This window comes from Aquila chrysaetos, chromosome 26 (assembly GCF_900496995.4).
Source record: "Aquila chrysaetos chrysaetos chromosome 26, bAquChr1.4, whole genome shotgun sequence".
Classification (NCBI taxonomy): domain Eukaryota; kingdom Metazoa; phylum Chordata; class Aves; order Accipitriformes; family Accipitridae; genus Aquila; species Aquila chrysaetos.
Window position 1 is genome coordinate 14,724,485 of NC_044029.1, and position 27,148 is coordinate 14,751,632.

A 27,148-nucleotide genomic window follows, 5' to 3' on the forward strand; every position below is an offset into this window, starting at 1 on the left:
AAGGGAGCAGTCAGGGGTTAGCATGGTCTCTGCATGGGACTGATTGAAAAATGCAAGAGGAATGTCCCATGTAGGCACAAGGAACTTATCTTAAACAAATATCTTGAAGAAAAAAGTTGTCTCAAACAAATTATCTTGAAAAATTATCTTGAACAAAGCCATATTTTGAACTTACACCAACAAATGGCAGATGAGGAGCTGGCCCATGTGCTTACAGAGGCAGGGGTTTGACCATATAAAGCTGAAACTGTGTGCTGTTTGATAGACTCAAGCAAGTGAAAAAGCTACAAGTGAAAACATTGTGCTGTTAATGACAAAGTACAACCTTTCTCTTCACTTCAGAATCATTGATGGACTGTATTTAAAATGAATGGTATGACTGTTCAGGGAAATTAATTTTTTTCTGCTTTTGTTTTGCACAGACTTTGGTATTGATGCAAAATACATGTTTGCACTGAAAAAACCCCAACTATAGAACTGTCAGGTGTGCTTAAACTACTTAGAAGTCGTATCAGCCACAGCTATTGACATCTAAAGAATTGTTTATAAAAATGTACAGCTGATTTTAATTACATTTCTTTATTTGTCTTAGATCTCCAAGATGCAGACACTTCCGTATGGAGTACTAGAACTACATCCCCCCCTTTAAACGCTGTTACCTCTAGGCCTGAAAATCTGCTGAAGAGTAGCACAGAGATGTTCATCAGAAACGTGACCGAACACTTCAGTAAAAATCTCATTGAAAACCTCTACTTTGACTTGAAATCTGCAGTAACAGAGAAAGCCTGGATGCCAACAACTACTCTTCAATACTCTAGCACTACAGAAGAGGTAAGGCAGAAGAATTATTGATTGATTTTTATTAAGCCTGCTCCACTCTGTGGAGCCTGATAGCTATTACAGGTGGATGTTTCGTGGACTAAAAAAAAAAACAGCTGCAGGACTAGGTTTTGTTCTTTCTTTTGATGGGATGCTTTGTTCATGCTGATAGTGCCCTTTGCTAGAAGCACAGCTGCAGAAAAATTCTGCCCCTTCTGTACAGCACAGTCCTGGTGTGCACAATGCATTGGGAAAATCTCTAAGCTCGAGGGAAATTCTCAGGATACATGAGGAGCAATGGAAATCTCATGGATGTGGCAGGAGCCACAGGAGCCTGGGTATCTGCTCTCAGTGAATTAGGCTCTGCCACTGGTTTGTTGCATGATGCGAGGGTCTAGCTCTAATTACACTCTAAGAATCACAGTATGTTTTATGACCTTATTTAGGATAATTGTGTCCTAAAATTACACACATGGTTTACAGATCAAAGCAAGTGAAATCTGGATGCTTTAACTTGCCTTACAAGGAACCGTGGCCTTGACCCTGGTCAGCTTATCTACTGACCGATAGGCAGAGTGGAGACACGCAGCCGCTTCTTGATCTCTGCTCTGTCCAACCATCAACAGCCCTGGCAGAGGAGGGGAATGAGGGTGCCAGCCCCATCCATAGAAGGAGCTAATGGTGGGCATTCAGTACCTCCACATCAGTTTCCAGTCTTCCTTTTCTGCAAGGCCCAGTTAAGTAATCTGAGAGCAAATTTGCAATCACCATTGGTGAAATGTGCACAGGCAGTTAGAGCTAAAGCATGCTGGGCATCATTGGTCACTGTAACTCTAAGAACACATAGTGGTTTAGAACCAAAAATCCCTAAATTCCCTGTGGCTTCTTCTCCAGGAGACCACACTGCACTCAATGTATTGGGGCAGGCAAACATATTGTTCCAGTTACTACTTTGGGTGTCAGTGTTACTGTGGATAAGACTAAGAAACGTGTTTTATATTTGGGAGGGCTGTAGACAGAGCAATCTGTACAATCTGGTATGAACAACGTCACTAGAGATGGGGAGAAAGGAGAAGTAGCGTCACCCAGGACTATGTTGACCCAAATAAGCAACTGGAAGGTTTATGGACTCTGACACTGCTGTTCTAGTGCTGAGGAGGGGAAGGGACCGAGCCGATGATGGATGCACTGCACCCCATTCCATAGCTGATGGAGAGGGTTCTTTTTAAATACAGTTATTCTGGCTTGGTGCAGGCATGCTGAACTTGTTTCCCCATGCCCTCTGTCCTTATGCATACCTCCTGCGCAGAATACTGGTCTCCTCCAAATGGAAATGTCCTGTATAATCTGGTATTACTCACACTGCCTCCAGCACTCCTGCTGAATAATCCCCCCAGTGCCAGAGAAATGGCACCGTTTGAACTGAAGCTACTGCCTCCTGTGTTCCTACCCCAGTTCACCTCTTGATTCACGTGATTTGCACTGAGCGAATCGCTTAGGTCAAAGCTTTCAATCCAGAATCCTGATGATAAGCACTCTAAGCATATCCATGAAAAAAAAATTCATGAATATCTGTCCCTTAGAGCCTCCAGCCGGGTCTGGACATTTGAATCTAGATACACCAATTTAGACACACAAACTTAATATCTTTGGCCTCCATCTCTGTTTCCCTGTCCTTAGAGTGGAGTTAAAAACATTTTGGTCAAACTAGCAGGGAGGTTTAAAGGATTAACCAGTTTTAACATGATACTTTGAAAACGCATCAACTAAGTAAGTGCTGAGTATTGCTGTTAGGAAGACAATACCTTCCATGAACTGCATTTGCCCGGGCTAGGTCCCCTTGTTTGTAGAAGTAAAGCCTTGATGTTATTTGTCTCTGAGCATACCCATTTTGGGGGGGCACAATGGTGACACTTCAATCAAACAAAATGTTTGGTTTAGAGCAGGCTTAGATTTCAAGTAAAACTGCAGCTTGCACTTTCAAACGATGACAAAAGCTATGCAAAGCCCATTTCCTCTTCATTAGGGAGACAGAGAGAGAGGTTGGTGTTAAAAAAAAAAGTCAGGAAACCTTGGGAAAGTGTCTGAAAGGGACTTTGGAGCCTGCTATTAGAGACACGTCCGGCCACTCCCAAAACTCACTTCCAGTTCTTTTTTTTTTTTTCTTTTTTCTTTTTTAATTAGTTTCTTGGCTTACCACACAGATTGGTAAGTGTTAAAGGCTGTGTGACTGCTGATTTGCTAAAAGCCCATTTATTCAATACTAGTCTGGAAATAGTTACTCCCATTATGTTGGCTATTCTATATAAACATATTGCCACCAGTGAATGATGGACCCCTCCTGTTTTATTCCAGTGCTGGCATAGACATCTGTGTCAGACCTTACCCTTACAGCAGCTTTGTGCTGGATAACATACAGAAGGAAGTCTCAAAACCCTTAATAAAACAGTACTTTTCTGGTAATACAAAAAGGTAGTTTTAAAGATTTTACGATAGCAAGAATAAAAGTAATAAAGTAGGAACTTCTAAATTATGGGCATTGTGGAGAAGCAGCATCATCCCTTTTCTCCACACATTATGTTAGCTGGAAGAGACAGACAGACATTTCCAAGAGTCTTTGAATTTTACTTACGGTAGGTTCAATTTCTTTCCTGAATTTTATAAGTTTGCACTGTTGTTTGGGGGTTTTTTTCCTTTCACATATTAGATCTACTTAACTAACTTACATCTACATATCCGAATGATATCTTCCCTACAAATTCAGATCATGGATGTTGTAAAAAATCCTTACAATGTGAGCTCCACGTCCAAGAAAAAGCAGGTTACTCCGAATATTGTCACTTTCAGAGAGGGGTTTGAAGTAATCCAAACGTCCTTATAAGCCTTCAGATTTGCTCTTCTCCAGTGCTGGAAAAATATTGGTATGGTTTATGCCATTAGGTCCAAAAAGCACGATCATCTACAGACAAATTTACACTGGAAAACTCTCACCTTGAACTGATTACAAGACACCTATGTCATCTTAGTCCCAGTTTAGGTCTAATACACACACCTTGTGTTTTCCATCAACAGTTTGTTTATCACTGTACTAGCTCTTTGGGGCACGGTCCCTCCTTTTGTCTGAAGTACGTAAAACATCTCTTCCAAGGGACATCTTGTTCTGCAGTGGGCTTGAGAATGGCGTAATAATCAACACATATTTACATCATCTCTTAAGGTGATGTTCATAAAGTTATTAATCATCCCGAGTTTTGCAGAGTAAAGCCCAACACTTTCAGTGCCATGTCCCTAGGACCGGGCACGGAGCTCCACTGGGACAGGTGAAGCCTTCCGTAGGTGCAGGTGCCACCCACAAGCGCTGAGACTTTTGTTTTCTGAACGGAAGAATGAGAGCTAAGGTTTTTCTGTCATTTGTATCTTGTTTGACAGGCCTGATGCCCAGAAAAATCCTACAGCAGCAGCTCCCCTAAAAGGCAGACGAATGTTTGTAAGCCCTAGCACCTTTTTCTCCCTCAAACGGGGCAAAAGTGAAACAGAGATGGTGTTGAATTTGCTTGAGGTGCTGCTTTTAAAGGTTAAAATCCCACGTGCATCATACAGCACAGAAAGATGCAGGAAAGTGCCGTTCCCATTGAAGAAAGTAAATGTCAAATTCCTCCCCCTTTATGCAATCTCAGATTTACCCCACGGCTGCTAGGTTACTCTCTATTTGAGTATCTGAAGGTCCAAAACACTTCTGGCTCTGTTTCTTCTCCCTCACCCCTCCTCACACACACATATACATGAGTTTTAAGAAGCTGAAACCTAAACAAGAAGGAAATGGGCACGCGTGACAGAAACGGAGAGCTGTGCCGCGGCTGCAGCCGATTCGGACTTGCGCACAGCTCGTTTGGTGCAGTCTGAAAAACAGGGAGACTTTCTTGCTTTCCGTGGTGTGTGTAATTTTAGCCCGGGAGTTATTCAGGGGGATGTGGGAAGGAATTGTTTCAAGGACGCAAGTCGATGCGGAACAAAACAAAAAGCTGAGATACAGACGGGCTATTTACTTCGCCGGCACGTGGGGCCGTGGGCGGCAGCTCGGCGTTGGGCTCTGCCGCGAGTCTCCTTGCCGCAATGCCTCCGGCCGCGGTGCCGCAGGGCCGGCGAGAGGACAGAGGCCTTGGTGGTCCGTGGCTAACCCCTAAAAACGTCCACGTTTGGGACACGGGAGCTGGAATGGTGGTTTAGTGATGGCTGAGGCCAAGAGAAGGGTGGGTCGGGAGACGGGGCGGGTGTGAGGGGTGGCAGGCGTGAGGAGAAGGAGGGACGCGAGGCAAGGCAGCCATGAGGAAAGGCAGGCATGAGGAGAAGGGGGCATGCAAGGCAACGCAGCCATGAAGCAAGGCAGGTGTGAGGAGAAGGGGGCACGCAAGGCAAGGCAGCCATGAGACAAGGCAGCCATGAGGCAAGGCAGACGCGAGGCGAGGCAGCCATGAGGTGAGGCAGGCGTGAGGTGAGGCGGGCCTGAAGCAAGGCAGGCGTGAGGAGAAGGGGGCACGCAAGGCAAGACAGCCATGAGGCAAGGCAGATGCGAGGCAAGGCAGACGCAAGGCGAGGCAGACGCAAGGCGAGGCAGCCATGAGGCGAGGCAGACGTGAGGAGAAGGGGGCACGCAAGGCAAGGCAGCCATGAGGTGAGGCAGGCATGAGACAAGGCAGGCATGAGGAGAAGGAGGGATGCAAGGCAAGGCAGCCCCATGAGGTGAGGCAGGCGTGAGGCGAGGCAGACGTGAGGAGAAGGGGGCACGCAAGGCAAGGCAGCCATGAGGTGAGGCAGGCATGAGGCAAGGCAGGCATGAGGAGAAGGAGGGACGCAAGGCAAGGCAGCCCCATGAGGTGAGGCAGGCGTGAGGCGAGGCAGGCGTGAGGAGAAGGGGGCACGCAAGGCAAGGCAGCCATGAGGTGAGGCAGGCGTGAGGCGAGGCAGGCGTGAGGAGAAGGAGGGACACAAGGCAAGGCAGCCATGAGGCGAGGCAGATGCGAGGCGAGGCAGCCATGAGGCGAGGCGAGGCGGCGTCAAGTGAGGTGCAGCCGGCGTGAGGCGGGAGTGCTGCCGCCCCCCCACCAACAACGGCACCGCCTGAGGGGCCGAGGGGCCCCCATGAGCCAGGAGGAGCGCGGGGAGAGGAGCCCCGAGGGGAGAGCCGACAGAGGGAGGAAGCAGCGAGGAAGGAAGGGAGGTGAGGTGGGCGAGGACCCACAAGGAGCGAGGGGCGGCATCCCGGGACCTGCCTCACGCCGCCGCCCCCGGGCCCCCCCCGAACGGGGGGGGCCCGGGGGCGGCGGCGTGAGGCAGGTCCCGGGGTCGCCGCGCTTCGCCCCCCGCAGCGAGACGCGAGGAAATCGCCTCTTGATTGCGGAAGTCGGCGGGAAGGGCTCCGGCAGAGTCAGCCCGGGTCAGAATGGCAGCGTGGGAAGCGGCGGCCGCCTCCCCCGCCTCCTCCGCTCCTCCTCAGCCGCGGGCAGCCCCCCCCCCCCCCCGCCCCGCCACCCCACCCCGGTGGCAGGGAGGCGGCGAGGAAGCCGGGGCAGCCCCGAGCCGCATGCAGCAAGCGGGCGGCCCGGCAGAGGGCTCGGCGGCCGCCGCGCGGAGCCCGGCGGGGAGCGGGGGGCCCCCGGGGCCCGCCGCGGCCACTTCGCTTCTTTGTACCCCCCCCCCCGCCCCGCACCCACCCCCGCCGCCTCCCTTCCCCTCTTCCCCTCCCCGCGAGGGTTTTCGGTGTTAAAAACTGTCGGCGATGCTCAGCTATGGAGCGGGATTCGCCCTGTGGACGGCGCTGGCCCTGACCAAGGTGAGCGGCTGGGGCTGGCGGTGCGGGCTCGCCCCTCGCAGGTCGCAGCCGAGCCCGGGGCGGCGGGTCGGGGGGGAACGGGCGGGTTTGCCCCGCACCGGCACGGCACGCAGCGGGGACGGGGTTGGGGAGGTGAGTCCGGAGCAGGGTGGGGGGGGAAGGAGGAGGAGGAGGATGGCCACCGGCGGCTGGCGGGAGCCCGGCGGTTCTCTCAGAGCTTTCCCCGCTCTCCGCAGGCCGCGCCGGGGGAGGCGGCGGGATGCAGCGCCAACCTGACGGAGCGTCGCGTCGCCGGGCAGAGCGTCCGGCTGCGGTGGGGAGCCGCGGGCCGAGCCTGCAACTTCAGCGTGAGCGGGCGCTCGGAGGACGGGGAGGCGGCCGGCTGCCAGCCCGCCCCCACGGGCAACGGCTCCTACGGCTGCACCCTGCGGGGCCTGGAGGCCGGGACCTGGTACCAGCTCCGCATCGAGCCGTTCGCCGACGGGGAGGCTGTCAACATCTCCGTGCAGACAGGTACGGGCGGCGGGCACGGCAGGTGCTCGGGGGGGGGGACGCCGGGCTTTTCCTTCCCGTCCCCGTGCTTCGGCCGGCCGTGAGAGGAGGGCGATGCATTTGCAGCGATTCTAAACCTACGGTGTTTGCTGAACGTAGCCATCCTGCGCTTGAGTTCTCTTTACCCTGCTGCCAGAAATAACCGCTGCCGAAAGTGAACCCAGCAGGCTTGAAAGGAGACGGTGTTGTGAGGAGACTAGGTCAGTGCTGGGAGTACATTTCTGCCGCTCCCTTCAGCTGCCATCCAGCAGAATGCTTTAAGTAGTAGCCTGTAACATCCTTTGTGCTCATGCAGACCTGTTGGCTTCGTAGTTCCTCAGGTGATAGCTTATTTACTGTGTTTAAAATACAATCTGCCATGGATCCTGTTCAAGGATAACTGACTGTTGCAGCCCATTTCTATACTTTTCTTCTCTTTAACCAGAGTCTAAAAGTCAGAAAGTAAGGCTGAAACTTCTTGCTTGTAAGTTTTCCTTGAATACAACCAGTGAAGTGTTAAAGATGTACAGTCGTGCACAGGGCACTTACAGTGTCACAGCCATGACTGGCTGTAAAAATGTTCCAGCAGTCCGCCAGAGCACTGCCAAGGAAAGCACCCTTTCTGCATGCGTGTTTGTGTATGCGTGTGAACAACTCAGCTGTGAAGCGATGAACAACAAAGAGCCACTGGCTGCAGTGACAGAACTGGACTCTTTCTACCTGTATTAGTAGTTTTTTAAAGATGGTGAAATACAGTATCGTCCAGCCACCTTATGTCCAGGTAACATAAGACTCAAAACAGATGTCTTAGATGAGGTCCATCATTAAATGCCTCCCTGATTTGCTCCTAAAGTGTAAGTTTTGGAGAGGTACTTTGCAGTATTAGTATTGAAGATTACAGCAGCCAAATACTTAACAATTACCGGTTCAGAGATGTCGTTTACTATCAGACCCTTTCCCTGCATTAACTGTACAAATGCACTAAATACCCTCCATTAATTTGCTCTGGTAACTCGAGTTAAAAGAAGTCTAGTGACAAGTCTGCTGGTGTGACAGCTATACATTAAGCACAAGTCATGTCACTTGGTAAAAATGAGTAATGATTTCTATGCAGACAGTGATTTACATCTATGTCATGCATCATGCCAACTGTTTTTAATATTGATGACTTGTAATTTGAAAACTGAAAGAATAAATCAACTGTTACTAGAGTGACAGCTATAAATCACCATCGTTACTGGATAGTAGAGATCTATTATTGAACACTTGCGTAGAAGCAGAGAAGAAGATACCACTTTAGACCACATTTTGATTAATGCATAATCATTTGAACAGTCGCTTGTACATGTCATTTATGTCCTTTTTTTATCAGTAAATAGATTTTGCAAGACTGTAAGATAAAAGTGATTGGAAGCTACTGCTGATTATAGCCGTATTATGTAGCTGACGTCAGAGTGAAAAGAGTGATTAAAGTTTAAGTTGAAATACTGCAAATTAGTGGGCCACAGTTGAAGTGAGGTGTATGTTTGGTTTTGGATAGCAGAGATCAGTCAAAAGCATGAAATAAGAATAGAGGAACCATGGAGGTTTCCTGCAAAGACAGCAACTCACATTGCTCCGTGGTTCCTTGCTTCCCTTGATTCAGTCACATCAGTTACATTGCTTGATGGTGTTAAAAAGAAGCAATTTGCTTCAAAATTTGTCAGTTTATTTTTTTCTAAAGAATATATAGGGTTTGTTATGCCTGTCAACAACCCATGTTGTACTGTCAATACTATGCATTTCAATGCAGTACAAGGAAGGATTATTCCTCTGTATGTTTCCACTAGGGGCAGCACTTTAAACCAGTTTTCTGGAAGCTCTTTTTCACCTGTTCCTTTGTAACTTGATGTCAGTAGTTTTGTTTTACAATCTACTGAGCCTGAATGTCCATAGGCATGTGTTCCTGGAAACTATCCTGTGAATATGGAAGTATGAGCAATATTTTCAGCCATATTGTAAACAAAATTCCCACTGATTTGAATGGTAGCGGAACTGAGCTATCATGGGCCGTCTAAAAATATGATGTCTGACCTTGGTACTCAGTAAAGTTCCCTTCCTGAGCTCTTTGTCTAAGAAAGATGGGCTAAGCTGTCTTTTGGAGGTGCCCAGCTTTCTCCACTGTCTATAAAAGGAGCCTAGGTTAAACCAGGCACCTGGAGTTTAGGTGGTTGAAGGTAAGTGAGAGGAATCCCATCTCATGTGTTTACTTTTGCAAAATGAGGTTTTGAACATCTGTATTGTCTTGATACAATAAATGTACATAGAGAAAGTTGCAGATTCATTTATATACCTAGTTCAGAAACTTTAATTTTTTGCTCATATTCAATCCTGTTAAAATTTTCATGTGCTCGTTCCTGTTATGAGTTCAATTTTTGTCATGTTTCTTATACAAAGTCTTGGAGTAGCTAAGCCCATAAAATCCAAAATATTTTGTCAGATTTTGAGTGTGATCTGTTCTGACTAGGGCCTTAAGGTGAAAGCAATGAATAATGCATACTGTAGTTGCAGTTGTAATGTGAAGGCTTGGAGAGGACAAAATCCCTAACTTAATTTGGCCTTTTGAGTATTTAATTTCACATTAAAATCATAGTTATTTTTTTGAGTAAAGTCTATGTTGTTTGCAAGCTTGATATTCCAATAGAGTAAAGTGCGCAGCTGACCAAGACTGCGTAAACTCTCAACGCCAGACCCTTTGTGAATCTTTGAGTAGAGAAGCAGCTTCTATTTCACTTGTGGATGCATAGGTCTGAATCCAATAATGTATGGAATACTGGTACAATAATCTGCACTGGTCCACTAAGGTGGAGTCTCTTTGCTCAAGAAATTTTGATCTATGGGTTATCAATTTAAAAGGGCAAGTATTTAATCCTCTTGAGCAGAACTACAATGGGTCCTCCAAAATGATGGAAAATACATGTGCACTATAAGCCAGGTATACACAGGCATGCAAACACATGTACAGTGTTGGCAGTTATGCTATTTTGGTAGAATAGGAAATGAAGAAAAAGCTGATAACACCATTTATCCACTCTGAGCTACAGATAAATTTTCCACTGCAAACCTAAGATTACGGATGCTGGTAGGCACAAGTCTGTATATTTATTTCACATTAATATTTACCATTTATTAAGTTTTTTGAATATATATACACAAAACAGCACGTAAAACCAAACAACTAGTCAGCATGCTTGACATTGTAAAGTTGGGACAACGCATGCACCTGTCAGTCCTTTCATGTTATCTTCTTTATTGTTCTCAGTAAAACTATTTCTGTGAGCGCTACTCTATGACAGAAGATGGTAGGGTTGTGTCTGTCTTGATTTCAGATAAAATACTTTTTAAGTTCTCAATTCTCCAAATGTCTGTGCGCCAGCATGACTGTGTATTTCACTAGTGTATTTTCAGTGAATGATTAGGTCTTCAATTAAAATTCTACTTAATAGGATATGAACAGATCCTAAATTACACTTAAATTTGTGAATTTCAATTCTGAATTGAAATTCAGATTCAAAATACTGGTCTTGAGAGCCATGAAAAACAACTTGGCAATTCCCCTGCTTTCAAATATATCTTCTGAAATAGCCTTATAAATGCCATTTGCAGCATTGTTTTCTACAAAAATATTGCAGTGATATATTATGTTACTGCCTAATCCAAGCCACCTGTACTGAGACAACTAACAGGTAAGTAATTTTTTGTCAGAAAAATTGCTAAATATTTGAATGAAAAGAGGTTAAAAATTCTGCCTTCTAAGACACAGACTGGTAGAGTATTCTTCCATTGTAATATGTAACTCTGTGAATGGCAGAAGCATGGCTTGGCCACGTGTTCACTCCTGTAAATTTCAAATTATTTGAGACAAATCTGATTTATTAGCCATCTGTAGGAACTACTACTGTGACATGGCTCTGACTATAGGCTGTATAATCCTATCATCCATAATCATGTAATGGTTATGATCATCGTCTCAAAAGGCAGAGTACAAGAAGAAGATAAATAACCATGTTTTAAAGGTTTTAAAGGTTGCATTTATCCCAAAGAAATGGATATTTGTACTTCATAAGGATAATGAAATCAACCCTCTTTACTTAATCTTCAGAAAAGTCCTTGTGAAGTAGGTTACTGTTTTATGAATAGGAAAAACTAGGAAAAAAATGGATAATTTGGTAGGAAGATGACTGAGACTGGCAGGAATTCCCCGTTAGTCAGTCCTGGGCTTGTATCTCATTTTTTTTCTCCTGCATAACGCAGAAGTGTTTCTGTGCTTACCAGCTGTATTTGGGAGTCATGTCATTGGGATTGGACATAACCATATCTATTGTTTCTGTAAAATGTATCTGTAGCAGCTGTGCACACAAAGCATATTCTCTTCCCAAAAAGTGAAAATGGAGGTGGAATATAATTCAAACAACATTAAGTCTTCTGGAAGATTCCTTTGTAGACCAGGAGACATTAATTCATATAGTATCAAATGGTATAAAAATATCTTTGTGAAAATATTTTATTTCTGTGATATATCAGTGTTGTATCATTGCCAGCAGAGACTTGTATAACAATGTAAATGGCTTTTTAAGTGTTTGTTTCCATCCAGGGCTCTTTCAGCCCAGGCACTTCCCAATCTCATTGTTCCTTTGTTCTAGCGGATGTACAAAGCACTGAGTGTTTTGTTTTCTGGACCAGATAGATTAGATAAAGTCTGAATTTCTGAACTTCACCTTCTAGGCACGCAACTCTTTTCTTTGCTAATGCACCTTAGAAGACAGATTACTCAGGACAGTATAAATGCTTCTAAAAATGTAGGTGTCTTCTTTTGTAGAATTTGGCAAATAATGCAGATGACAACGTTGATTACTTCTGCAGGACTAAGGAGCAGTCAACCTTATCCTAACTTTGTCAGAGAGAGTGTTAAACTTCTTGACAGTTATGACTGGTCTCTTGGTATCAGTCAAATGAAAACTTTTTCAGCTGGCTGTGCATCTGACCATATATAGTGCTGGAATTTATTTCTGACTCCCAAAGTTTGACCTTTCTGATTAGAACAATTGCCTTCAAGGAACAAGATTATACCCCCACTATTCACTTTTGCCAACATAATAGTCTTTAGTGGCTTAGTATATTTTATAGGTGGAGCTGGTAGTCAAGCCTATTGTTAAGATTTCCTGACACTTTTCATTAAAACCTCCTGTTTCAATTGCTGTAACTGAGTGAAGTTTTAACTATTTGGCCTGAAGTTTGATGTGCTTGGTCTTTGACTTGAGTTTTAATTTTTTTTTTTTTTTTTTTTTTTTTTTCAGCTTTAAGCAGAGTTAGTTTGGCCTTTAAGAAAGGTCAAGAAAAGAAGATAGTTATTTTTATTGATTGATTTTGTTAATTTAATTTTCATCTCTTTTTCTGAAGAGCACTAGCATCTCTGTGGTCCAAAGCAAGAATCTGAATTTAAGCGGAGACGTGGGTTCAAAGGGACACAGTATTTTTCACAGAGTCACAGAATAGTTGAGGTTGGAAGGGACCTCTGGAGGTCATCTGGTCCAAGCCCCCTGCTCAAGCAGGTCTACCTAGAGCTGGTCACCTAGGACCATGTCCACACAGCTTTTGGATGTCTCCAAGGGAGATACTCCCATGAAATTCCTAATATACTTGATTGACAGAGCATACCACCAAAACCTGGGCACCACTATGTTCTCAGCAGAGCTTCGTAAGAAGCAGTTAAACCCTCTGCACCATCCAGGCTTTGAAGAAAAAAACAGCTTAAAGGCTACTAGCCCCACGATACTCCTACTGCTGTATTCGTAGGGTGGGGGTAGGTTGGACTTTGTTCTTTCAGCCTTTACAGTGCAGTTTTTAATTATGTGATCTCACAGTTTTTCGTCTGCCTTGTTCAGGGAACCAGGCAGCAATGACTGCATTGGAAAAATGGTCTTATTCTTCTGTGTTCAAGGCACTGTTTATATGGAGACCTCAATTCTCAGCCTGGATGCACCATACACTCCCTGTCTGATGCTAGGCAGGAGTAGCACAGAGTGTACTCATGTGGAAGCCAAATTTAGTTGTTAAGTCATTGGGAAACCTTTATTGTTTAGCTCCCCAACTTGTGAATGCTTGATTTTGCTGCTTTGGATTGTTTTATGATACCTTTTTAATATGCAATTGCTTAACCTTATTGGGAGGCATAAATGTAAATACCTTAGTACATCAACATGTAATACATTTGGTTTGATTTGCATGGAAGTCTTGTGAGTGATGAAATACACCTGGAGAATATAAGCAACCAGAGTCTGTTGTTTTGGTCAATGTTTGCCATCCGTTTAGAGTGTATTATATTTTACAGGTGATTTTACTTGAGAGCTCCTTAATAAACGACATAAAGAATGCTGAGAGTTTCCCAGAGAAATAGTCCCAATTAAATATAGTTCCTAAAAGTTTATAATGTATTGTTTGGGGGTTTTTACATTTATATGAACAATACTGCAGCAAAGCAGAAGCATATTCTATCGGAATCTGTTTGAAGTGGCTGAAGTTAATACTAAAACCAAAGGATTGTTGCCCTTAAAATTGTGTAAATGCTCATGCCCATTAGTCATAAAGTGTTTAGCATGAGTGCTAGGAAATGAAAGCCACTGGTACCATTGTATCTATAAAGCTACATTACACTGAGGCATTGAGCGCTGGGGTTTCATGTTTGCTGTTTCTTATTAAAGTTGTTGCAGTTTTATTCTCAGTAGATTTCCAAGCTTATTATATAGATCCACAACTGGAAGTGTTTTTCCACGTGCGTGTGTGTGTGTGTGTGTACACATATACCAAGTAACATTTCTGAACTCTGCAGGACTCTCTTGTAGACAAGTTTCAGTGATAAGATATTCATAATGGAAAGAAAAAGACTTTTTTAAAAGCATTGTCAGCATGATGATGATAAAGGGAGAGTTTTGGAAGGTTTTTTGTGCTGCTGTGTAAAACTTCAGACTATCCCAACGCAACAAATACTAGTTTATGTTTTCTGTTGTTTTTTTTTAACTACAGATCCCCTACCACCGCCTCGTTTTGAAATTAATAAGCAAAAAACTACACTCACAAGCTTGCAGGTTCAGTGGGATCCTTCCTCAGGAAAGGTGGACTTGTATAACCTAGTATTATTTGATCATGATAATAAAAAGATACAAGAAGTCTCCATACCAGGAAGAATTCCAAAAACAGAAAATACTTTTTCCAGTCTTATCCCTGGGAATAAATACAACATTGTCCTCACTGCAATTGCTGGAAATAAGAGTACCCCAGAACTTCACATAAGTGGATCAACTGGTAAGACTTCTTTTACTGTAGTTCATCTAAATAAAACCACTTAGGGTATTTTGCAGTTCTGCATTTTGAAATTAACAAATATATATAATTCTTCTATCTGACAAGATATATATATATATATATATATATATATGTAAGTATCTATTGATTGTAAGTAGAAATGAACAAAACATGAATCTGTGACTAACATAAAAAGTTGTTTGCTAAAAACAGAGGCATGTTGTTATGGTGTATTTGGACATAAATTTAGGGATGGGTTTTCATTAACCCTAAAGAAACTCAACATACTTCAAAAGTAAATCTGCTCAAAATTGCTGAAATTGTGGAGATAACCACTAGGTGTTAAGCAAGTGTTTTTCATTCCAACAGTGCCATCCCCTGTGAAAAATATTCAGGTCAGCGTCAAGACAGACACTATCCATGCTTCATGGTCTCCTGGCTCTGGGCACGTGGATCGTTACAGGCTGGTGTTACTGGATAATCATGTCCCAGTTCATGAGATTCACCAAGAAGGTCCTTTGACCTCCTATACTTTTTCAGGACTTACAGCAGGCCACCTCTATAACCTCTCTGTCATAACCCAGGCTGCAGGATTGGAGAGCAGCAGTTCTCAAACAGTCAGGACAGGTATGATTTCAGAATTCATCACAATGGAACAAGAAACTGAGGCCATAATCTAATAATATTACAGGACATATGTCAGAATAATAAATAATTCTTGTTCCAAGTGTATATTCCTAGACTTCAGTGGCTGAATTACCCTTGGGCAGGTGTTTCTCTCCAAAGGCTATAGAGGGAATTAGAGACACTGTAAGCTTATTTAACTCCCTAAGTTAGCCCTGCAGCAAAGTTAGCGGCTAAATTAACTTGGAGGTGTCTGCAGCTAACTTTGCTGCACTGTTTAATGTATGCAGCTCCATTAAACTAAAGTTAGGTGTTAACAACCTGAGCCCAAGTGCCCTAGTATCACCTAATATCTGTGAAAGAGGTTCATCTGACTCCTGTATGAACTTTTTCAGTGAATTGAGGCAGTGTGTAGTCTGGTTATTTCACAGTACTGAAGACAGTTTAACTCAGTGATTCTTACTTAGCTGAATGGGAGATGTAGAGCTTGTGAGTTTTGCAAAAAAATATCTTCTGTGACTTTTTTTCTTTGGATTGCAAAATAGCTGCACTTCTGACAGGGAAGTGAAAAAAAAAGTGTAGAGCAGGTTAAGAACTTTAAAATTGAATGTTGGGGTTTTTTTCACAGAGAAGTATTGATTCACAGAACCCGTGTTTTAGAAACCAAGGTTTTTTCAGGAAAGATTTTTCAGGATAGAGTTCTGTGGTCATAGAGAGAAAGATAAGGTAACATCCTACTAGAGTCCAGTGGTTAAAACACTCCTGTAAGCAAAAACGGGGTCATGCCTTTGCTTTCCTTACTTTCTGGGAAACGTAAGGTGCAGTTTCTCCTACAGAAATCTCGCCATGTAAACATAATTTAATATTAAGTGAACAATATTGTGACGTCTAGGGCACACAGACGAATACTGTAGCCAGCTAGCACTGGCCGTTCTGGGGATGATACTCATTTCATTTTATTTCTTCAGAATTTTTTATTTCTCCCCGTTGTGGAGTGCAAAAATTTTAAATCTCACAGGTCTTCTCAGAACATAAAAGCACTCCTTCTAGCTTGCAGCATGGTCCTCCATTTCAGTAGCTAGTGTGCCCAAGCCTGAGAAATGAAGATACTGGAGGTGACTATGCTTTTCTTTTGGTGGAGCATATGAATAAAGGAGTTTGATTCCCATCCCTTCTACACTGGTGTAAATCAGGCGTAGCTCCAATGATGCTGTAGTGTTTACTCTACCAAAATGTACGCAGGCATCTCTGTTCTTAGGAACATATGCCTGGTTTGTTTTATAGTCAAAATGGCTAGTGTGAGTGAAGACATGGCTAACAGATTTTCTATTCTTGAAACAAGAGTGGGCATTGTAAGAGGTGTCACTCTCAGACACAGAGTATCTTAAACAGGGCTGGGTTCAGTTTTACTGTGACCAGACTTTGCCCTTTCTCTGGTCAGGCACAATCATTCATACTCCATTTCATACAACTGTGCAAAAGCAAAACTTAACTATGACAGTTTGGAGGCAGCAGGTCTTATATGTTCTGTGGTGGAAGTATTTTATTCTCTTTCTTTTTTTAGCCCCGGCTGAAGTCTTAGATTTGACAGTGACTAACGATGACAGCTTAGATGCTTTAAAAGTTAAGTGGAGAAGACCTTCAGGAAACCTCAATTTCTATAACATCACTCTGTCTCATCTTGGATCAGTTAAAGAAGTCAAAACTCTACAGCCACCGGTCACAGAGACTCACTTTGACAAGCTAACTCCAGGACGTCTTTATCAGGTTACTGCCCGCACAATCAGTGGTGAACTGTTTACTGATCGGATGGCAACTGGCAGGACGTGTAAGTCTTCTGCTTCAGTAAGAACATTGTAACCAATGCTATTTTTGCCTACATTGGCCTTGTAGAAAATCATTGTAGGAGACAAAATGATTTGGATTCCAGGCAAAATGAGATAAAGAGCACAATATTGTTCCGGGAGTACCCCTTCCTGACTCTCTGGCAACAGTTAATCTGGCAGCCAAAAGCAGCTCCAGCATAGCTTGGGAGCAGGAAACAATAATGCATTTTGGACCGTATAGTTGGGTGAGTCTGTTACAAACCTGTTCCACACTACTGCACTTCTGACCAACTTTGTTATCTTGAATTCAGCTCAGGATAGTGCATAAATTGAGTTACATTATGGGAAAGCCTGCATGTAGTCAAATTGTTAATGGATTTTTAAGTAATTTTGCAAGGTCTAATATTATCCCTTGCTCCAGACACAAATCTACAAATAGGAAAAGATTAGGTCTCGGCTTTCTTTACTACCAACAGCATGGATTAAGGAAGGCATGTGGCAGCCTGGGTGGAGCTGGGTTATGTTTTGTTTAACTTCTTTCAGAAGTATAATTTTCTTTCAGGTATCTCTTGTATGAGTTCTGAATCTGAAAAATCCTGCCATAATTTTCCCACAGCATTACTGGCCACAAAGGCATGTCATCTTCTCCATATCAGCCTCACCCAGGCAGAATTTAGATGAGAAAAAATATCTAAGTGGGTGAAGAATACATACATAAATTGTTAGTAGACTCAGAGCCAAAAAATATAAAATGTGTGTGTGAGAGAGAGAGCAGAGTATTTGTTTTAGAGAATATTTATTATCTGCAACTAAACATCTCATGTGAAAGGCACATCCTTGACATATCTAGCTGCTACCCCATTCTCAGTGCAGGCTGGAAGAGACCTGAAAAGCCTTTCATGTCCAGTAAGTACAAAGCTGGACTGGTTATATGCATGTCCTTTTTTGTTTGTCTAGCCTACCATTAAAGACCTTTAAGGTTACCATTTCCATCTGAAGGGAGAGCTTCAGGCCCTCACTCAAACCACTGGTCCCCAAATTTGTGACCCTAGACCCAGTACTTTCAAAGTTGGGGATCTAAAAGTCCCATTTCCAAGGATGCTGATCATGTGCAATTCCTTCCCTTGACTTTTCCATAGATACCAAGACCTTTGAAAACAGAGTCACTCCTGCAGAAGCTTTGTGGCCTAAAGATAAGTTTGTAAATCCAGGCTGTCAGGTCTACAGCTACTGAAAGGGTTGGACTCCTAGGATGCCTCAGTAACTCACAGAGAGAGCTGGGTGCCCAAGAACATAATCTACATTACTGTGTATTGAGAGGGTGCCTACAGTAGCAGAACCTGCTGAGGAAAGTTGTGGCAAGGAATATGGACATCTCAGGGACTGAAACTTTGTACCGTAAGGGTGTAATGATGTCCGGCCAGTCTGACAAGGCTGAACTTTATCTGGTAAGATGTAAGCACATCAGTGCTTCCTAACAAAACACTGTGTGCTTTCATCCACTCACTCAGCAATTGAAACACATCTCCCATATTCAGTGGCATGTGGGAGATCTAGGTTTGATACCCAGCTATGCCTTTGGGAAGCGAAACTGATATTTTGTGGTGCTGGTAGAAATTGCTCAGTCCTTTGCTAGGTACTGAACAATTAAATATTAAGTAAGCCAGAGAAAACATGAGAGCATGATTCTAGCCTTGTAGTTCACAGTTAATACTTGCTGATGGTCTCAGGGCTCCAATGCTGACCTCTGAGTATCTTAACACTAAGCTATAGGTATCCTAACCTAAGGGTCTGCATCTGTCTTCCAGTCTGTGCTTGGTGTGGTTAATATTTAATTATTCCGTGAAAATCAGAAAAGCTTCAGTGGTCCAGTGTGACCTGCAGCAGTAGGGCAGAAAGGTTGAGCATGTAAATTCAGGACCCTTGAAGTGGAGGACAGAACGGAGTGGATGCTTTAATGGACCTCCATTTGAACCTCGGTGCCTTACAGCTGGGAGGGACTAGGACATACAAGGCCTTTGTGGAAAAAGCCATCAGACTTTGCATTTCTGCTGCTGAGACCAGAATTTGGCCCATAGCTACTGAAGTTTTGGCCTTAGCTTTGAAAAATCGATTGACAGTTTCTAAGTGAACCTAAGTCCAGGAAACAACTGGGAAGCTAAATGAAAACTGCAAGCTGCATCTGAGAAGTGCATGGGGGAGATTTTGCATGCCCTAAGAAGGGTTCCACATTTCTGATGTCAGAAACCAACAGCGAAAAAGTGAGTGGTTTGTGTGTGGAAGAGTAAAAATTAGCTTTAAAATGAACCCCAGCCTTTGTAACAAGACACCTCATGTTGCTCTAACTGATCCAAGTGCTTCTACAATAGCTATGCTGCGAGACAGGTTTTGCCAGACTGCAGTTACGTCTTCCCAGAAGTACCCCACTTCAGAATTACTCTCTCAATCTCTGTATTTCAGTTCCCCAGAAAGTTTCTGAGCTGAAAGCTGGTGGCGGTGGCTGGCTGAGGTCTCTGCGAGTGAACTGGCTGCCCCCTGCGGGAGACTGGGAGAGGTACCGCCTGCTCCTGTGGAACCGCTCGGCCCTGCTGCTCAACACCACCCTGGAGAAGGACACCACGGAATACCTCGTCCACGACCTGGGCCTCATCCCGGGGAGGCAGTACGGCGTGGACGTCGTCGTGGAGAGTGGCGATTTGCAGAGCAAGACCAGCTGTACGGGCAGAACAGGTCAGCATGCTCGTCTGGGAAGTGTGAAAGTGCAAAATGGTCAGCTGGGCTCTATGGACAATGAGAAAGAAAAGTACTTGGGAATCCACAGAGGAATGTCACTATTAATACAGTAAAAAGGAGCTCCCTTCTAAACAACAGAAATAATTATTTTTAGCAGTTCTGTGAAAACTTTCAGGGTTATTTTTGTGGTAAATGTTTTGTTAGTGAAAGTTTGGGGAATTATATCACCGTTCTGTTATGACTGAGGCATTATGCTACATGTACAACATCTCACTGTTATATTTTTTAGCTGATTATAGGCACCCTATCTAGTTCTTAAAGAGAACAATACAGATCTTCCTGTATTGTTCATCAGTATTTTCAGTGGCAAACTGACTTCCTTCCCAGCCTGTATAAAGAATATCAACGGTGTTAACCAAAGCTGGCTGAGGTATGTTAGTGTAGCTGTTCCATAACATCCCAGTTCTTGTTCCTGTGCTCCAGAAATAAAATGGGGTTAGTCTGTTCAAGTCAGCCTTTCCAAAGGAAATCCATATACACTGCAGGGACATGAGTGGAATTCTTTTGCAGCAGGCTAGTAAAGCCACATCTGATTGCTTCAAACTTAAAAAATACTTGCAATATAATTGTTAATGTTTCTGCTCTATGAATGCAAAATAAGTGCAATTCAGAGGAAAAGAAGTCTTGGAGAGGAGTATCAGACAAAGCTCAAGCCTGAGCCTTAGCTCACTGGAGAATGTGAGATAAGATAGGGCCACCCTACTTCATCCTCACCCTCCCTTGTGCCAGCCTTTCCTGCTACACCCTTACCTGTCATTCCTCAAGGGCTTCATTTTGTTAATTTTGCACAAGGGCAAGACCAGTAGAAGCTACAGAACTGAAGCTTTCTCTAACTTCTAGCCAATTTGATCAGAGCAAGGCACATTCTCATCTTGCTTATTTTGATACGCATTACAAATAAATTAATTTAAGTTTATGGTGTTACTTTTAATTGATGCAGCTAAGTGATGAGAACATGATACAATAAATAATATCCAGCAGTGGTTGTATCACAACTGTGCTTGACCCACAGTCAGGTACATAATGTACTTGTTATGAAGCATAGGTATTACGCCCTATTCTGACTAAATTTTCTCTTACATAAACCCACAGTCTTGGAAATTGAGTTGTATTTCAACTTAACAGGGACAAAATCAGATCAGGGGACTGCTTTAGGTAACAGATTCCCTCTGCGTGCATGCATGCACACACACACACGAACACACACAGAAATTCACTGATCAAATTCTTTCTTTTATAACACTGTAAGTTTGGAGTGTCTCCCAACTTGACTGAGATATGAACCAGTGCAAAATCAATGTCACTCTGACCCTGTAATTTGCATCCTTGTTTGTTACAGCTAAATTGGTGTAGATCTGTTTTATGGTACAAATGTTTTATATGCCTGTGTAGCACCCACAGTTCAAGAGGAAGCTCACTGACTTCACCACATTTCCATTCATAGTGAAATATATATCCTGACATAAGTTTAAACCTAAGCATTACAGCCATAATGCATTGCTGAAGTCTGCTGCTACAAGCCCTTTACTGGAAGAGTAGCACAAATACTAGATTTTTAAGCCTAGCTTCCTAAAGAAAGGTAAAGAATCTTCTCTTGATTACAAATTCTCTGTTGCTGTCACATTTGTGTCTTACAGAACAGATTCCTTACAGCAGCTTGAGATATGGCATGTGTGTTCACTACAAAGTCTGTTCTCATTGTGATATTTGTATGCTTTTACAGCTCCGGAGCCTGTTCTCCAGCTCCGTGTGAAGCATGCTAATGAATCTTCACTTAGTGTCATGTGGATGACCCCTGCTGCGGAATGGGACAGCTATGTAGTTTCACTGGGAGACAGGGATCTTACTGTCATAAAAAAAGGGCTTGCAAAAGAAGCTAAGGAATTCACTTTCACTGACTTGGTACCTGGAAGAAAATACACAGCTACCGTCACTACCATTAGTGGGATTTTGAGCAACTGGACTTCAGTGGAAGGAAGAACAGGTATCATCCTGTCAGACTATTTTAATCTTTATTTCTGTTAACCAGTAACAACTTTCTTTGCTTTGTAGTGAACTGAATGAACTCAGTGTCTAAATCATATAAGTCTTGAATTTACGTTTGTTTCTTCAATAGAAAAGTTATGTTTCTGAGTCTCTCATTTCTGACTGTCAGTTATCTTGCAGTATTTATTTAAGATTTTGGGGAAATGGATATGTAATTCCTGGCAAAACAGTTTTCTGAAATATTATGTCACGTCTGATCAATCTACATTAGCACAAGATTGCATACAAGAAGAACAATTTTCACTGGGTATCTTCAGGAAGGTCACTTCCTTGATTCAAAGCATTCATCATCTGGAAAAAAAAAAACCACCACCACACAGGAAAATGTTGCTTTAGGGGGAACATTCCAAGGTTGACAGACACAAAACATATGTGACCTTGAAAATGTATTTTGAATCTCCCTGCTCTTCTGATTCCAGAATATGTATCTGTTACTTAAGGTGATGACTGTGACACAAGGAAAGTCCCATTCCCACCCCCTGCAGGGTGTTAATTTTGTGCACGTGTGCAAGTCTTAAACCATATGTGTTGCTTTACTTTGCTTGACTTATGCGTTTTCCAGTGCAAGCAAAGTCTTAAAATATATCTCTGGTCTGGCACAACACAGCGAAAAACAAGCTGTTAGTGTATGAATCTAATCATGCCTATGGCTTGATAGTGCTCCTTACTTAAACGTTTTAACTCCTTCCAAGGCCTGAAAAGTTTGACTTACACTTTCATTTCTCTGCTATGTGATTAGATAGCTGGGATTTCACTTCCTTCTGCCTTGTGCCCCTTTAGGAGGCCTATTGAGGCATAAAGGTTACAGTGTCCCACTTCACTAGTATGAATCAATGGTTGAAAACACATCAGGCAGGCATAATGTGTCAGCATTGCATTCAAAGTGATAAAGAATGAACATCAATGAATCTGAACGTAGGTCTTAATAAGCATTCCAAACCTCTGAATCTTCTTTGCAGTAGGACAGCCTACTAGCTTTACTTGCAAAATACTGCTGTAAACATGACAGAAATACATCTTACATGCATCCCAGATTGGTCAGCTTCTGGTGAAGCCTGAGATATCACTAAAAGTGCCTTTAGGCCAGAAATGTGACACTTCAGTGTCTTGTTCGAGCTTACTATGTTATGACAGCATTATAAAACAGGTGGGATTTTTGATTCAGTTTTTTATCAACATTACATTGTTTTCAGCTATGTGTGTAATTTTCTAGCTTTTGTTAATGATTGCTAATCCAGTACTATGTGTGCAAAAAGGTTCATATAAAACAAGAGATGAAGCTTGCAATCACATTTTGTAATGTTAAAGTGTTCTTAATTTCAGTTGTGCTTGGTCATGTAAACAGAAATGCTTAGGAAGAAGTAACTGTATTTCCTTGCTTTGACCAAATATTGTCAAACAAAAAAAAAAAATTGGGGGTAAAATTTGTACTAGATATTCTATTCCTTTTGTTCTTTCTTCTTCCTTTTTGGTCTGGCTAAGTAAGTTCACTAGCTTATACTTAGATAAATGTTATGTTTGTTTAACAATTAATTCATCTTTTGATGCGAGAAAAGTTAGTATCCTGCAGATCTTCTGACATAAAAAGTAAAACCAAAACCATCCGTCTTAGTTACCCCCAAAATTAAAGGGTGTGACACTTCTGGGAGGTATAGATGACTGTGCCTGAGATATTCATCAAACAAGTTTGCCATTTAATAAGAATGAGAGACAGGGAATAGGAGAGGAAAGAGAGAATGAGAGACACAGACTGTATTTGAAATAGTCTTCAAAAACCCAAGTGATTTCCTAAATTGATGGCTTTTGTTTAATGGTATTTATAAAATGCCATCTCTTCCAGTTCCCTGATCTTGAATCATTTTGGTCTGACTGAGAAAAGCTGTGCTAAAGCCTGAAAGACCTTTTGGTGCCTTAGATAGTTTCCCATAGACCACATCCCATCAGACAGGAAGCAGTCCACTGTTAGATTATTTTTAGTCCTGTTGAGTCTGGCTGCAAATTGGAATGTTCTTTTGATGCACTTCCTCAGTGTGACTAAACTTGGGTTATTTGGGGGATTTTGTTTTGGTTTATTTTGTTTCTTCTCAGTAACATGATGGCAATTTTCTTTGCAGTGCCAGCCCAAGTGACTGGTCTGACTGTGGCAAGTCAGGGATCAACCAACAGCTTGTTCACTAACTGGACAAGAGCGCTGGGAGATGTAGACTCATACCAAGTGCTACTGATTCATGAGAACGTTGTTATTAAAAATGAGACTGTTCCCAGTGAAACCAACAGATACCACTTCTATCCCCTGAAACCTGGAGGACTCTATTCAGTTGTTGTCACCACCGTCAGTGGGGGGATATCTTCAAGGCAAACAATCGCAGAGGGGAGGACAGGTAAAAAGGAAAATACTCCAGCAAGTCTTTTGTGAGTTCCTAAAAGCTGAATTTATTAAAGAGAATGGTCTTGTGATTAAGCCGCTGCACTGAGAATTCAGAAATACAGGAGTTTAAGCCATATAATTCCTCTGTGTGACCTCAGGCACACTGTGGGTCCATATTCATGTTAACATAGCTTTAGGGAGCTAACTGCTCTGCTTACAACAGGAACGCTGTACAGCAGGATCACTCTGTAGTGAAGACAAAAATATGCCCTGAGAGTGATGTACAGCTGTGGTGGGTGAATCACTCCTTGGAAAGGACTTTCTTGTTCCATTGACTAGACGGTAGTGTGGGATGATTGCTCCTTACTTAGGTGTGGTGGTGGGCAGAATTTGTGTCTCAGTTTCTCATAACCTGTTCTTTTTCTCCAGTCCAACATTAAAGAATGTCCACCAGGGTTAAATTACTCATTATGAGGCCCTTCTATACTGCATAGGACAGGATTTACTATTGCATCAAATTCTATAAGTTTAATGACTCATGAAATGTAATACCAGTCCTTTGGATATTTAAATAGAGGGAAAAATTGGCAACACAGTGCAATTTCACCCTTTATGTGAATTTGGCAAAGGCCGGGCATTCTGCAATTTGCTCCAATGTTCTCCTTGAAAATAACTATTTTCAGGTAAAAAAAAAGAACAGAAAAACAATTGGAGAAGAATAACACTAAAAGGCTTAAAGTACATAAACATAGTTTGTAAAATGTTCTAATTTTTTTGACTCTGACAGCTGATGGCCAGCCCCTCTACTGAGGTAAGTCAGTTCAGTGCATCAGAGTCCAGTGAAAATGTGCCAGTTCGTTATGATTAAGATCTGCCCCTGTGATAACTCTGATAGTTTCGTACCTGGGTGACGGTAGTTCTGGCAATATGGAGCCTTTTTGCTCACCTTGCTGGCTTGAAAAACAAATTGCATTCATGTTTTGGCCACTAGGCGTCAGAGAACTCATTGTAAATGAAACACATTCTGCTATGGGCCTCAACTTCATACAAGCCTCAGTAGTTATTGCTATTACTGATGAATGGCAATTTGAGAGGATAACTCATCTTCTGGGATTTTAGAAGTGCTGGGATCGTGCCACCAAAGACAATTTCCTTCACTGTATTCAAAAAAGCAGATGAGTGCTGCTGAGTCGGAGTCAGTGCAGAGCTTCTCAGGAGTCCCAGACTGCTTATTTTGCAGGGTGGCATTCCAGGCATTCTCACAACAATAGGAATTGGCTAGTTAAAGCTCTTCTGGTTTTTCCTCTTTGTTGCACAGTTCCTTCCAGCGTGACTGGAGTAACAGTAAATAACTCAGGTCGCAGTGACTACCTCAGTGTTTCTTGGCTGCCAGCTTCTGGAGATGTAGACAGTTATTTGGTAACACTCTCTCACGATGGCCAGATTGTTCAGACTCTCACCATTTCCAAATCCTTCAGTGAATGCTCCTTCAGCAGTCTTACTCCTGGGACGCTTTACAATGTGATGATAACCACAAAGAGTGGGAAGTATGAAAACTATTCCTTCAGCCAGGAACGAACAGGTAAAAAGAACCTCTGAGCAAATCCAGTCACCGTAACCACTATGTATAGCCATTATCAATGATCTATCAATATCTGACCAAACTGGGATGGGGGGTTGGAGGGTCAAACCATAAAATTACAGTTTTACAGACTTAGTTTTATTCTTATGCTCCTACTGCTGCTTTATGTTATACAAAATTACTTTAGCATGAATGAAAGTCATATGTTAGTTCTTGTGAGAGCAGAGATCATGTACCAGTTTTGGCTCAAATGCATTTTCCTGCCCTTAATCCCTGTACTTGGCTCTTCAAGTATATCCTGCAGAGCATCCCCCCCAAAAAGTTAATCAGATACTGAAGGAACAGGATAGGATGGGCTAACTACTAAAACATTACTAAGGTGTCACATAAATGAGTAACACCCATGTCTATTGCTTTTGGTCATGTAACACCGGTGTCTATGGTTTTGGTCATGCAATGTTCAAGGAGATTATAACAAGAACAGAGACATTTCAGAGAAAGGTGGCAGTGCTGATGGAAAACTTTTTAAAACTTCCACAGAGACTGAAAAGACTGAGACTTTACATTTGGTAACCAGTAGAATAAAAGAAAGATAGTAAGGGGTGTTAAAATGGCAAAGAGTACCAAGTTAGTGCAATTTTATTCTTGTCATGATGTAAGTGAAAATCCAAGGGACAGCCATTTAAATTAGGAGAAGCAAATTCAGGATTAGTGTGAACCTGTGGAACTCACTGCTACAAGCAAAACTGACCAAGTTCCAAAAGACCAAAAATTGGAAAGGCAAATGATTGTCATGTGATATAAAGCAGCCTGGAAACTGCAGTTACTATTTTAGAGGGTAGGGTATTGCTTAAATCCACATTGTGGTCTTTTTGCAACTTCCTCAGAAAAGTCTGGTAATTACCACAAATATAGTCCACTAGAGCAGCTCCTGTTACTTCAGGAAGTTACTGCTTTCTGAACCTTCAATTGTGTTTTTTCTTTCAGTCCCTTCAGGTGTTCAGGGACTTACTGTCAGCAATTCAGCCAGAAGTGACTACTTGAAGGTGTCCTGGTTACATGCTTCTGGATATTTTGATAATTATGAAGTGATCATCAAGAACAACAATGATTTCATTCAAACAAAAACTGTCCCAAAGGATGAAAATGAATGCGTGTTCACTAATCTGGTCCCAGGGAGGCAGTACAGTGTCACGGTCAGCACAAGGAGTGGGAAATATGAAACTAGTGAAAGGGTCTATGGCAGAACAAGTAAGTAAACACCCTGGAAACATCCTGAGACACTCCAGGATTTTTTTCTATTTACCATAGCTGGGCTCAAAAATCTTGTATGATTTTAACATAGAATGTTGAGTGTGACTCTTTGAATGTGTGTCATTCCAGGTTTG

At 42.7% G+C, this 27,148-nt stretch overlaps 1 protein-coding gene across 3 annotated transcripts in view; it reads left to right on the forward strand.

The window, feature by feature from the left end:
* Nucleotides 1–27,148, forward strand: part of PTPRB (protein tyrosine phosphatase receptor type B) — a 64,120-nt gene that overhangs the window by 9,785 nt on the left and 27,187 nt on the right. For 2 of the 3 annotated variants that reach the window (XM_030002970.2, XM_041120545.1), the window contains exons 3-12: nucleotides 593–831; nucleotides 6,886–7,162; nucleotides 14,243–14,521; nucleotides 14,891–15,148; nucleotides 16,710–16,973; nucleotides 19,432–19,701; nucleotides 21,488–21,748; nucleotides 23,925–24,191; nucleotides 25,497–25,760; nucleotides 26,748–27,011. In XM_030002970.2, the coding sequence (XP_029858830.1) occupies nucleotides 593–831; nucleotides 6,886–7,162; nucleotides 14,243–14,521; nucleotides 14,891–15,148; nucleotides 16,710–16,973; nucleotides 19,432–19,701; nucleotides 21,488–21,748; nucleotides 23,925–24,191; nucleotides 25,497–25,760; nucleotides 26,748–27,011 (2,643 nt within the window). Of the gene's footprint in view, nucleotides 1–592; nucleotides 832–6,161; nucleotides 6,650–6,885; nucleotides 7,163–14,242; nucleotides 14,522–14,890; nucleotides 15,149–16,709; nucleotides 16,974–19,431; nucleotides 19,702–21,487; nucleotides 21,749–23,924; nucleotides 24,192–25,496; nucleotides 25,761–26,747; nucleotides 27,012–27,148 lie in introns of those variants that run through there. The other variant, XM_030002971.1, reaches the window with a different exon arrangement.